The sequence below is a fragment of the Lucilia sericata genome, unplaced genomic scaffold, assembly GCF_015586225.1.
Source record: "Lucilia sericata isolate MDLA Ls3-8-SP2 unplaced genomic scaffold, ASM1558622v1 Contig002026F_arrow, whole genome shotgun sequence".
NCBI lineage: Eukaryota > Metazoa > Arthropoda > Insecta > Diptera > Calliphoridae > Lucilia > Lucilia sericata.
The window spans coordinates 9112-21701 of NW_023995890.1; the positions used below are offsets into that span (position 1 = coordinate 9112).

The 12590-nt window shown below is 29.9% G+C and overlaps 1 protein-coding gene across 1 annotated transcript; it reads left to right on the top strand.

Annotated features, from left to right (window-relative positions):
- The first annotated feature begins 8245 nt into the window (after positions 1-8245).
- LOC119613246 lies at positions 8246-10893 on the top strand. The gene is made up of 2 exons (XM_037969220.1): positions 8246-8401; positions 10386-10893. The coding sequence occupies exons 1-2, from the start codon at positions 8255-8257 to the stop codon at positions 10443-10445; spliced, it is 207 nt and encodes a 68-aa protein (XP_037825148.1). The 5' UTR covers positions 8246-8254; the 3' UTR covers positions 10446-10893.
- The last annotated feature ends 1697 nt before the right edge of the window (positions 10894-12590 follow it).

A 12590-nucleotide genomic window follows, 5' to 3' on the forward strand; every position in this document is an offset into this window, starting at 1 on the left:
GCTTTGTGTAGAACCTTTGCCACCATCAGGTATACAAATCAGTTTAAAAAGAAAGAAGTTTTATTTTGAGTTTTTTTTTTTTTTTTTTTTTTTGTGAAATACTCGTACAATGAAATCAAATAAGTGTTAAATTGTATTATTTTATGGCATATTGCTGTGATTTCATTTTATTTTCTTTTTTTTCAGTTTTTTTCTTTTTCTTTACAATTCACTTTTGATTGTTTCGTTTTGTTCATTTGTTATAGAATGAAATAAAACGAAAAATTGCAAATTGATATTAATACATTTTATTTTTAATGACACTTAAATAATGATGTAGATAATAAAGGTACTTGTTTTCTGCTTCATTTATGTATTGTTGATGTTGTTGTTGCTGCCTCATTTGTTTTTAGAGTTTAAATTGCAGGAGTTGTAAGGAAACACACTTGTACACGATTTAAAAGCAACATTTTGGGAAAGGGAGAAGAGGTTAGGAAATATTATTGATTTTTTTTTTAGGGATATTTTTTCAATATCTTATAAAGTTTCTTAAAGATCACAGATTCTGAAAATTTTCTTTTGATTTTTTCTTATAAAACGTTAATCTCTATTTTTGTGGCATTTTTTTGTAATAAAAATTTTAGGGGGAATAGCGTAATAAAAACTTGCAAATAGCAAAAATCAAAGCCAAATTAAAAGCAACAAGAAATGTTTATATCTTCCTGCTGCTGAAACATTATAGTCGTAGGAAAAGAAAGGAAACAAAAAAAAAACCAACAATTTATTGCTTCAAAACTACATCAATACGACTTTGGTCGTAAAACAAACTGAATGTGAATGTTGCAACAACAACAACGGCAAGAACAATAACGTCTGCAGCAGCCATGCAGCAGCCTCAAAAATATCTTTGCAACACAAATAACTACGATAATGCTGTATCTAATGCTGCAAGTTTTACTATGGTTACTAACACATTGACAGCCAACATGCAGCTGCCTGTTCAAATAAAGTAGTAGATGATGATTTTTCACTAAATGTAATAGATACTTTGCTCAATTTTATAACTTCAAAAAAACGAAAGAAACACAAAAAAAAAAAAAAAACACCAGGAAAACAAAACTTAGGTTGTAGCAAATAATAGTAATAATAAAAATCACAAGAAAAGTGAAATAGCAAATATCATTACTTAAACGGTAAGAAAGAAACAACAAATACTTTTTGCAAACCCCAAATTCTAAAATACTTAACTATCAAAAACACATAGTACATTCAACTGTTTTTTCTCTACGTACGGCAGAAAGAAGAAAAAATAACAGCTAAACTATAAAATAAAGAGTTTTACAAAAGTATTGGCAGCATTTTAGGCGCCAAAACTGACGAGACATAAAACAGTGGGCGTTGGGTGCTATTGGCGCGTTTAGTTTGATGAATGCAACATAAGCAAATGTTATATAAAATATAGAAAAAAAATTCTAGAATATAACATAATCAACTAAAGATACATATTTAATTTTTAGTTGTAGAGATAATAAGAAAGATATAAATAAAACTATCATCTCAATAAAAATTACGCTTCTGCTTAACAGAAGCTTTATGTTAGACATTTATTCTGTTCTAGTTCTGTTCTAGTTCTGTTCTAGTTCTGTTCTAGTTCTGTTCTAGTTCTGTTCTAGTTCTGTTCTAGTTCTGTTCTAGTTCTGTTCTAGTTCTGTTCTAGTTCTGTTTCTAGTTCTGTTCTAGTTCTGTTCTAGTTCTGTTCTAGTTCTGTTCTAGTTCTGTTTCTAGTTCTGTTCTAGTTCTGTTCTAGTTTGTTCTAGTTCTGTTCTAGTTCTGTTCTAGTTCTGTTCTAGTTCTGTTCTAGTTCTGTTCTAGTTCTGTTCTAGTTCTGTTCTAGTTCTGTTCTAGTTCTGTTCTAGTTCTGTTCTAGTTCTGTTCTAGTTCTGTTCTAGTTCTGTTCTAGTTCTGTTCTAGTTCTGTTCTAGTTCTGTTCTAGTTCTGTTCTAGTTCTGTTCTAGTTCTGTTCTAGTTCTGTTCTAGTTCTGTTCTAGTTCTGTTCTAGTTCTGTTCTAGTTCTGTTCTAGTTCTGTTCTAGTTCTGTTCTAGTTCTGTTCTAGTTTGTTCTAGTCTGTTCTAGTTCTGTTCTAGTCTGTTCTAGTTCTGTTCTAGTTCTGTTCTAGTTCTGTTCTAGTTCTGTTCTAGTTCTGTTCTAGTTCTGTTCTAGTTCTGTTCTAGTTCTGTTCTAGTTCTGTTCTAGTTCTCTAGTTCTGTAGTTCTGTTCTAGTTCTGTTCTAGTTCTGTTCTAGTTTGTCTAGTTCTGTTCTAGTTCTGTTCTAGTTCTGTTCTAGTTCTGTTCTAGTTCTGTTCTAGTCTGTCTGTTCTAGTTCTGTTCTAGTTCTGTTCTAGTTCTGTTCTAGTTCTGTCTAGTTCTGTTCTAGTTCTGTTCTAGTTCTGTTCTAGTTCTGTTCTAGTTCTGTTCTAGTTCTGTTCTAGTTCTGTTCTAGTTCTGTTCTAGTTCTGTTCTAGTTCTGTTCTAGTTCTGTTCTAGTCTGTTCTAGTTCTGTTTAGGTTCTGTTCTAGTTCTGTTCTAGTTCTGTTCGAGTTCTGTTCGAGTTCTGTTCTAGTTCTTTCTAGTTTCTGTTCTAGTTCTGTTCAAGTTCTGTTCTAGTTCTGTTCGAGTTCTGTTCGAGTTCTGTTCTAGTTCTGTTCTAGTTCTGTTCTAGTTCTGTTCTAGTTATGTTCTAGTTCTTTTACAGAATCCAAATTTAAGAAAAAAGTTAATTATTTGACAACTTTATTTAAAAAAATTTCTGTATAGTTTTCTAATTTTGTTGTCGAATCCAAAATAGATTGTTTTCTTTTTTTTAGTTTATGACTCTGCATCTGTATGTATTTTGTCTAACATTTAGTGCTGTTAGTTTTCCCATGAAGTTTAAAAATAGTTTTGTGACGCTTTTGAAAAATTTTATGCATTTTTAGCTTTATTTCTATGGTTGAAATATTTTATTCGTAAAATTTTATACAATTCTCCTGCACAGACATTCATACAATATTTGTTAACCCATTCATTTATTCATTCATTCATTCATTCAACATCAGCACCGAACAACCACCTTCATCATCATCATTGTAGGTTTCCTGACTTTGCTTTAACTTTTAAGCTTTTGGTTGTCGGTGTTTTTTCCCATTTTTTAAAAATTTTCTATAGTTTATGGGAAAAATATGTGTGTTTGTATCCTTTTTTTCGTTTATTTTCTATTTTAGTTTCTTTCTGCTCTTTTTTTCGCTATATATAAATACGAGTATAAATAAATTTTGTGTATGTTTTTGAAATAGAATGTACATAAAAATAAATCACATTTAAAGGACATTAAGGCGCCTTTGGTTTTTGATAGTATTTATAGTAAATAAATATTTCTTTTGTTGGTTTATTTTTAGATGATTTTTTTTTAATTTAAGGAAGAGTAGTTTGAAAGGCAAAAAAAGGTGTAACTTTAAAATAATTTCCATAAAATGTTTAAATAAAAATCAATCATACGCCCTCTGGTTCGTTTGACTACCAGACATAATCCGTCATACGTCAAGTAGGTTTTTCTTTTATAAAAAGACAAACCATATTTTACCAATTAAATATAATTACTTTGCCCATCAGTTGCTTTTTTATTCACTCCCACCTTTTAATAAAATTTAATTATTCTAACAAAATTCCCAACCTAGTTGTTTGTACGTAAATTTAACTGTTTTTTAAATTATTTCCGAAAATAAAACTTTTAAAGTTCATTGGCTTTCGGTGCAAAGTTTTTTTCTCTATCCTATTTTGTACAATTTGTAGTTCATTTTTAGTTTTTATCTCTCACACACCCACTTAGTTTTCCAAAATTCTCATGCACCATCACACACACAATATTCCCTACCACAAATACACAGACATTAGCACATACAAATGTACATACATACAAACATATTTTATTTTTTGTTTGTTTTCCAAATGACATCTATATGGCATTTTCAGGCATGCATATGCATGCATTTCATGTATTATTATTGCATGTTACATTTTATGGTTGTCCATTTGATAATGGCTCTTTTTGTTTGTTATTTTTTTGTTCAGAGTGTGTGGGTTTACATACAAATACATTTAAACTGAACAGCATTTAAAATGTGTGAATGAATTTTTAATGGCACTTACTCTACAACACATATGCGCTTATTCGTTGGTTCGCTTTTAAAGATATTTACACGACTGTTGGACAACAATTATTTAAATAAAATTTTAAAATTTTTTATAATTGAGGGTATCATTTTGAAGCCGGAATACAAGAAGAGAAAAGAACATAATCAGAACTGAACTAGAACAAAACGAGAACTGAGCTAGCGCGTTTCTGTTTACATCGTGTTCCATTTACCTTTTCAGTTCCCCATAATTACACCATATGATGCGTATGATTCTAACTAATTTATTTTTAATTAACATATAAGTATACGCTACCTGAGAACTGAACTAGAATAACTGATCTAGAACTTAACTAGAACTGAACTAGAACTAGCCACTGAACCAGAACTGACTAGAACAGAACTAGAACTGAACTAGAACCTGAAATAGAACTGAACTAGAAACTGAAATAGAATGAACTCGAAACTGAACTAAGACTGAACTAGAACTGAAATAGAACTGAACTAGAATGAACTAGAACGGGAACTAGAAACGAACTAGAAACTGAACTAGAACTGAACTAGAACTAAACTAGAACTAAACTAGAACTGAACTAGAACTGAACTAGAACTGAACTAGAACTGAACTAGAACTGAACTAGAACTGAACTAGAACTGAACTAGAACTGAACTAGAACTGAACTAGAACTGAACTAGAACTGAACTAGAACTGAACTAGAACTGAACTAGAACTGAACTAGAACTGAACTAGAACTGAACTAGAACTGAACTAGAACTGAACGAACTGAACTAGAACTGAACTAGAACTGAACTAGAACTGAACTAGAACTGAACTAGAACTGAACTAGAACTGAACTAGAACTGAACTAGAACTGAACTAGAACTGAACTAGAACTGAACTAGAACTGAACTAGAACTGAACTAGAACTGAACTAGAACTGAACTAGAACTGAACTAGAACTGAACTAGAACTGAACTAGAACTGAACTAGAACTGAACTAAACTGAACTAGAACTGAACTAGAACTGAACTAGAACTGAACTAGAACTGAACTAGAACTGAACTAGAACTGAACTAGAACTGAACTAGAACTGAACTAGAACTGAACTAGAACTGAACTAGAACTGAACTAGAACTGAACTAGAACTGAACTAGAACTGAACTAGAACTGAACTAGAATGAACTAGAACTGAACTAGAACTGAACTAGAACTGAACTAGAACTGAACTAGGAACTGAACTAGAACTGAACTAGAAACTGAACTGAACTGAACTAGAACTGAACTAGAACTGAACTAGAACTGAACTAGAACTGAACTAGAACTGAACTAGAACTGAACTAGAACGAACTAGAACTGAACTAGAACTGAACTAGAAGAACTAGAACTGAACTAGAACTGAACTAGAACTGAACTAGAACTGAACTAGAACTGAACTAGAACTGAACTAGAACTGAACTAGAACTGAACTAGAACTGAACTAGAAACTGAACTAGAACTGAACTAGAACTGAACTAGAAACTGAACTAGAACTGAACTAGAACTGAACTAGAAATGAACTAGAACTGAACTAGAAACTGAACTAGAACTGAACTAGAACTGAACTAGAACTGAACTAGAACTGAACTAGAACTGAACTGAACTAGAACTGAACTAGAACTGAACTAGAACTGAACTAGAACTGAACTAGAACTGAACTAGAACTGAACTAGAACTGAAACTAGAACTGAACTAGAACTGAACTAGAACTGAACTAGAACTGAACTAGAACTGAACTAGAACTGAACTAGAACTGAACTAGAACTGAACTAGAACTGAACTAGAACTGAACTAGAACTGAACTAGAACTGAACTAGAACTGAACTAGAACTGAACTAAAACTAGAACTGAACTAAAACTAGAACTGAACTAGAACTGAACTAGAACTGAACTAGAACTGAACTAGAACTGAACTAGAACTGAACTAGAACTGAACTAGAACTGAACTAGAACTGAACTAGAACTGAACTAGAACTGAACTAGAACTGAACTAGAACTGAACTAGAACTGAACTAGAACTGAACTAGAACTGAACTAGAACTGAACTAGAACTGAACTAGAACTGAACTAGAACTGAACTAGAACTGAACTAGAACTGAACTAGAACTGAACTAGAACTGAACTAGAACTGAACTAGAACTGAACTAGAACTGAACTAGAACTGATCTAGAACTGAACTAGAACTGAACTAGAACTGAACTAGAACTGAACTAGAACTGAACTAGAACTGAACTAGAACTGAACTAGAACTGAAACTAGAACTGAACTAGAATTGAACTAGAGCTGAACTAGAACTGAACTAGAACTGAACTAGAACAATACTAGAACAGAACTAGAACAGAACTAGAACAGAACTAGAACAGAACTAGAACATTCCAGTTCCCTTATTAACAAAGGCTATAGTACACCATATGGTGCGTATGATTAATTAAATTATTTTTGAATTAAATATTAAGTATACGGTCCTGAACTTTATGATTACATATGTCTAGCTAATATTTAAGAATAACTCTTAATAATTTATTTGTAATACAAATTTCTTTTCTTTGATTTTTATAATACTTGTTTTTAAACAAAAATAAAATCCATCTTTCTTCTTCTAAAACAAAAGTAATTAAAGTTTTTCAATTAAAACTTCGTAATCACTTTGTCTCTCCAACTCTCATACAAACAAGTATTTTTAAAACAAAATATGTTTGTCTTATTTTAAATAAATAATACCTAGAAATACTTGACAAATTTAATTAACTGAGAGCGTTAAATATAAATAAAAATTTCTACGCCATCTGCAAACATTATGACATTAAGTTTAATTACTACATTTAGCTGTAAGTACTTTTTTTCGTATGACTAATTGTCAGGACAACGTACAAAATAATATAAAGCTTAACAACAGAAATAGCTACAATTATTAAATGATTTTGTTTGAACTATAAAATATGTTAATAATTATACAAAATCAAAGCAACTAAGTAGAAATATATTTACAAAAACTCCCATGTTAATTAAGTTTAATTATTATTTTTTTCAGATTTTTTTTTTTTCGTTGCCATGAGTATTTGTTGTTTTTTTATTGTAATTTGTTCAACATGCATACACTTATCATCAAATTTTAATATTATTTACGTCAGTTTAAGGTTGAATATTTTGTATAATACCAACGTCATTGCCGGTTTTTTGATTAAGTTGATTTGTCTGTGGCTGTTGATACCATTTTAATAGAGTTTTAATTGTCAATGACCAGTGCTGGTGTAAAGGTTTAATAGTATTTATTAATATGATTACTGGCATGAAACAAATTGTTGGTGGTAAGCAAGGGTAGAGCATTTATTGGCATATAATTTTAATTGTTAGTAAATTCTATCAATATAAAGACAGACCTTTTCAAGGCCATTTGTCTGAACTATTTGGTGGTAAAAGCCAAATGTTCACATAAACATCTTCTCTTTAATTCCAACTTTAAACGTGCCAAAAACCTTCTCTCTTAAAAGCTTAATAATAACCTCGCTTAAACTTTTTATACAAAAGCGTAATTCGTATATTTTCATTTTGCCATCATTAAAGGATTTCCAGCAATTATTTAAAAAATAACAACGTTGTTACGAAAGGACAATCAATTTGGGTAAACTCGTGCCATAATAAAACATTCCTTTTTGTATGGGAATATACGCTCGTATATATTTTTGCACATCGCAATAGCAATGAGTATTATATTATTTTTTAACAATGACATAAAATCAAATCAAATTTAATGACTGACTGACGTCAAAAGTACAATGACAACATATGAATGGTAAATTCTACTTACTCGTCGTCATATGTAAACAAGTAGTGTATTAAATTATAATATATGTACGTTTATAACAATTTTAAAATTTTTCTCCGGCTTTCATTGAAAAATGTGTTGTCTTTAATGTTATGAACCACTTTACAGTAGATTATATTTTTCTAAAAGTATTTTATAAATTGAATTATATTGTCTTTATTCTCTCTTGCTAAGCACATATACGTTTTCATTAATATTTTATTATGTTCATTTTATCTTTATTTTTAGAATGCCCCACCGCTATGGATGGCATGGAGCGTTTTGCATGTCCGACACCGGATTTGCAAGGTCGATATCGTTGCATAGACGATCATGTACTGTGTGATGGTTTCCTTGATTGTCCCGAGGGTGAGGATGAGGATAGAAGATCGTGTATGTTCTACAAAACGGTAAGTAATGTTGAATAAATATATCAAGCGCGTATGCTTAATATTTAATCAAACAATGATCATATATTAATCATACGTACCATACGAATTTTTAAACGTTTTAAATGAAAACACATATGAACAAAAACTGAACTGGAATGAAGTAGAACAGAACTAGAACAGAACTAGAACAGATCTAGAACAGAACTAGAACAGAACTAGAACAGAACTAGAACAGAACTAGAACAGAACTAGAACAGAACTAGAACAGAACTAGAACAGAACTAGAACAGAACTAGAACAGAACTAGAACATAACTAGAATAGAACTAGAACATAACTAGAACAGAACTAGAACAGAACTAGAACAGAACTAGAACAGAACTAGAACAGAACTAGAACAGAACTAGAACAGAACTAGAACAGAACTAGAACAGAACTAGAACAGACTAAAACAGAACTAGAACAGAACTAGAACAGAACTAGAACAGAACTAGAAACAGAACTAGAACAGAACTAAAACAGAACTAGAACAGAACTAGAACAGAACTAGAACAGAACTAGAACAGAACTAGAACAGAACAGAACTAGAACAGAACTAGAACAGAACTAGAACAGAACTAGAACAGAACTAGAACAGAACTAGAACAGAACTAGAACAGAACTAGAACAGAACTAGAATAAAACTAGAACAGAACTAGAACAGAACTAGAACAGAACTTGAACAGAACTTGAACAGAACTTGAACAGAACTTGAACAGAACTAGAACAGAACTTGAACAGAATTAGAACAGATCTAGAACAGAACTAGAACAGAACTAGAACAGAACTAGAACAGAACTAGCACAGAACTAGCACAGAACTAGCACAACAGAACTAGAACAGAACAGAACAGAACTAGAACAGAACTAGAACAGAACTAGAACAGAACTAGAACAGAACTAGAACAGAACGAGAACAGAACTAGAACAGAACTAGAACAAAACTAGAACAGAACAAGAACAGAACTAGAACAGAACTAGAACAGAACTAGAACAGAACTAGAACAGAACTAGAACAGAACTAGAACAGAACTAGAACAGAACTAGAACAGAACTAGAACAGAACTAGAACAGAACTAGAACAGAACTAGAACAGAACTAGAACAGAACTAGAACAGAACTAGAACAGAACTAGAACTAGAACAGAACTAGAACAGAACTAGAACAGAACTAGAACAGAACTAGAACAGAAATAGAACAGAACTAGAACAGAACTAGAACAGAACTAGAACAGAACTAGAACAGAACTAGAACAGAACTAAAAAGAACTAGAACAGAACTAGAACAGAACTAGAACAGAACTAGAACAGAACTAGAACAGAACTAGAACAGAACTAGAACAGAACTAGAACAGAACTAGAACAGAACTAGAACAAAACTAGAACAGAACTAGAAGAACTAGAACAGAACTAGAACAGAACTAGAACAGAACTAGAACAGAACTAGAACAGAACTAGAACAGAACTAGAACAAACTAGAACAAACTAGAACAGAACTAGAACAGAACTAGAACAGAACTAGAACAGAACTAGAACAGAACTAGAACAGAACTAGAACAGAACTAGAACAGAACTAGAACAGAACTAGAACAGAACTAGAACAGAACTAGAACAGAACTAGAACAGAACTAGAACAGAACTAGAACAGAACTAGAACAGAACTAGAACAGAACTAGAACAGAACTAGAACAGAACTAGAACAGAACTAGAACAGAACTAGAACAGAACTAGAACAGAACTAGAACAGAACTAGAACAGAACTAGAACAGAACTAGAACAGAACTAGAACAGAACTAGAACAGAACTAGAACAGAACGAACTAGAACAGAACTAGAGCGAACAGAACAGAACAGAACAGAACTAGAACAGAACTAGAACAGAACTAGAACAGAACTAGAAGTATAATAGAATTTGTTATTAGCTTTTATTTAATTTGTATTCTTCCTTCTTTCATTTGTACTTTTAGACGAAAGCCCATCTCGATGTGCTGGCGGATGCGTTACTGCGATGGGCCCGAGGCCGCTAGGTTTATTAAGAGCAACACACACACACACAATCTTCAACTAATAACCTAACAAAACAAAAGCACAGTTATTAAATGAATTATCCTCCGCCAATCATTAAATATAAATAAACTAAAGACAAAAAAAAACTATTACAAACAAATTGAAACTGTATAACTAAACTGAAAGAAAGCAAAACATAAGAAGGGATATGGGAATGGAACTTACAAAGATCCTGTGCAATAAAAGTATACATACTCTTTGAAAGCAGTTACAACAACAGCAACAGCCGACAAATAGTTTAAACTAACAAAATCAGGTAATATGCTTAACAAAACCAAGACAACAGCTTTTCATTTCAAAATTTCCTAAAAAAAACAAAACACAGACACTTTTAACAGCAACAACAATAACAACAAACAAGAGTATGTATGTAAAAAGTAACAGTTTAAATATATAATAAATATTAAAATGAAACAAAAACAGAAGAGAAATTAACTATTAAACATATTATTAATATACATTTATTATAATTATTATATAAATATATTATGATTATTAATTAATTAAAATTTATTATTAATTATTATTATATTTACAAAACAATAAATTCAATTTGAGAAAATTTAATGCAAAAAACAAAACCAGACAATTGTTAACAATCTTTAACTATTTTAAACGAAAAGTTTTGCTAGAAAAAGAAGAATCATTTAATGTTTTTTTTTTTTTCTCTCCAGTAATTAAAATTATTTTCTTAAATTATGTTTTTAACTGATACCCCCCCCCCCCTCTCCCTGGAAACAAAACAAAATTAAAAAAATCTTAAATTTAAAACAAAATGTATGTATATGTTAAATAAACTTTTTCCGTGTGTATTTGTATAAAAAAAAACAACAACAACAACTGATATTATTATAAAAATAAATAAACAAAAGAAAAAATAATTATTATTATTAAATTAAATTAAAATTATTAAAAAAAAACAAATGATTATTTACTAGGGTTTTATGATTATTAATTGTATGATATATTTAAACAGTATAAAAAAAAACAAACAAATAATTATTATTGATTTAATTCAACTAATTACAAAATGTATTTAAATAAATTATTATTAAATATTAAACAAAACAAAAACAAACATAACACAAGACTAATAAAAAATTAATATATTTTTTTAAGTTTTTAATTGTATTATATTTATTTTTTTACTTAAGATTATAATTCTATTTGTTTCATAAACTAATTTTTATTGTTTAAGTTGTTTTTTTACATTTTTTTATAAATAAATTTTTGTTTTCAAAACTAAAACTAAACTTTATTTTTTGTTATTTTTGGAAATATTTAATACTTTCTTTTCCCCCAACTTAGCTCTAAACTGTTAAAGCTTTTGCTACAGATGACAGATATTATGTAAAGAAATTTCAAGGTTTTCATATATAACTATTATTTAGCGAAAGCTTTCAATAACTAAAAAAGCTTTTAAAAATTTTCTATTTAGTTTCTAAATATTCCATATATATAAAAAGTCTGCTTTATTTTCTAAAAGAACAGGAGCTTTTTTACAAACATATAAAACAAAAGCTTTCAATATATAACAAAAGCTTGCACTAACCTTTTAGGTACGTATATTCGTGGCTTCAATACAAAAGCTTTTCATAAATAAAAAGTTTAAAAAGTTTCTTTAGTAATATATTTCTTATGAAAACTTCAGTTATTTTCTGAAAGCTTTAAATTTCTTTAAACTTTATTTAGCAAACATGTTCATTATTCAAAAAGCTATTTACTCAAGACTTAGAAATGTATGCAAAAGTAGCTTGAGAAGTCTTCATAGTAGTCTAGCTTTTTATTGAACTTTTCAAATAGAATTCCAACTTTTTTATAAAACTTTTAGAATTAACCAAATGCAAGAGCTTTTTTTGCAAATATAATTACTTCTTCTAAAAAAGCTTTAAAAAACCTTTTAGAAATATGTACTCTATATATTACATTTAATTAAGAAAATTTCCGATTAAATAAGAAAGTTTTTTAAGTTTAAAATTTAAAGCTTTTTACTCAAGACTTTATGACAGCATATAATAATACATAGTTTTTAAAAGGAAAGCTTTGAGAAATATTATCAAAATTCCGAGATTTCTGAAAGCTTGGGAAATCTATTTTTTGTTAAA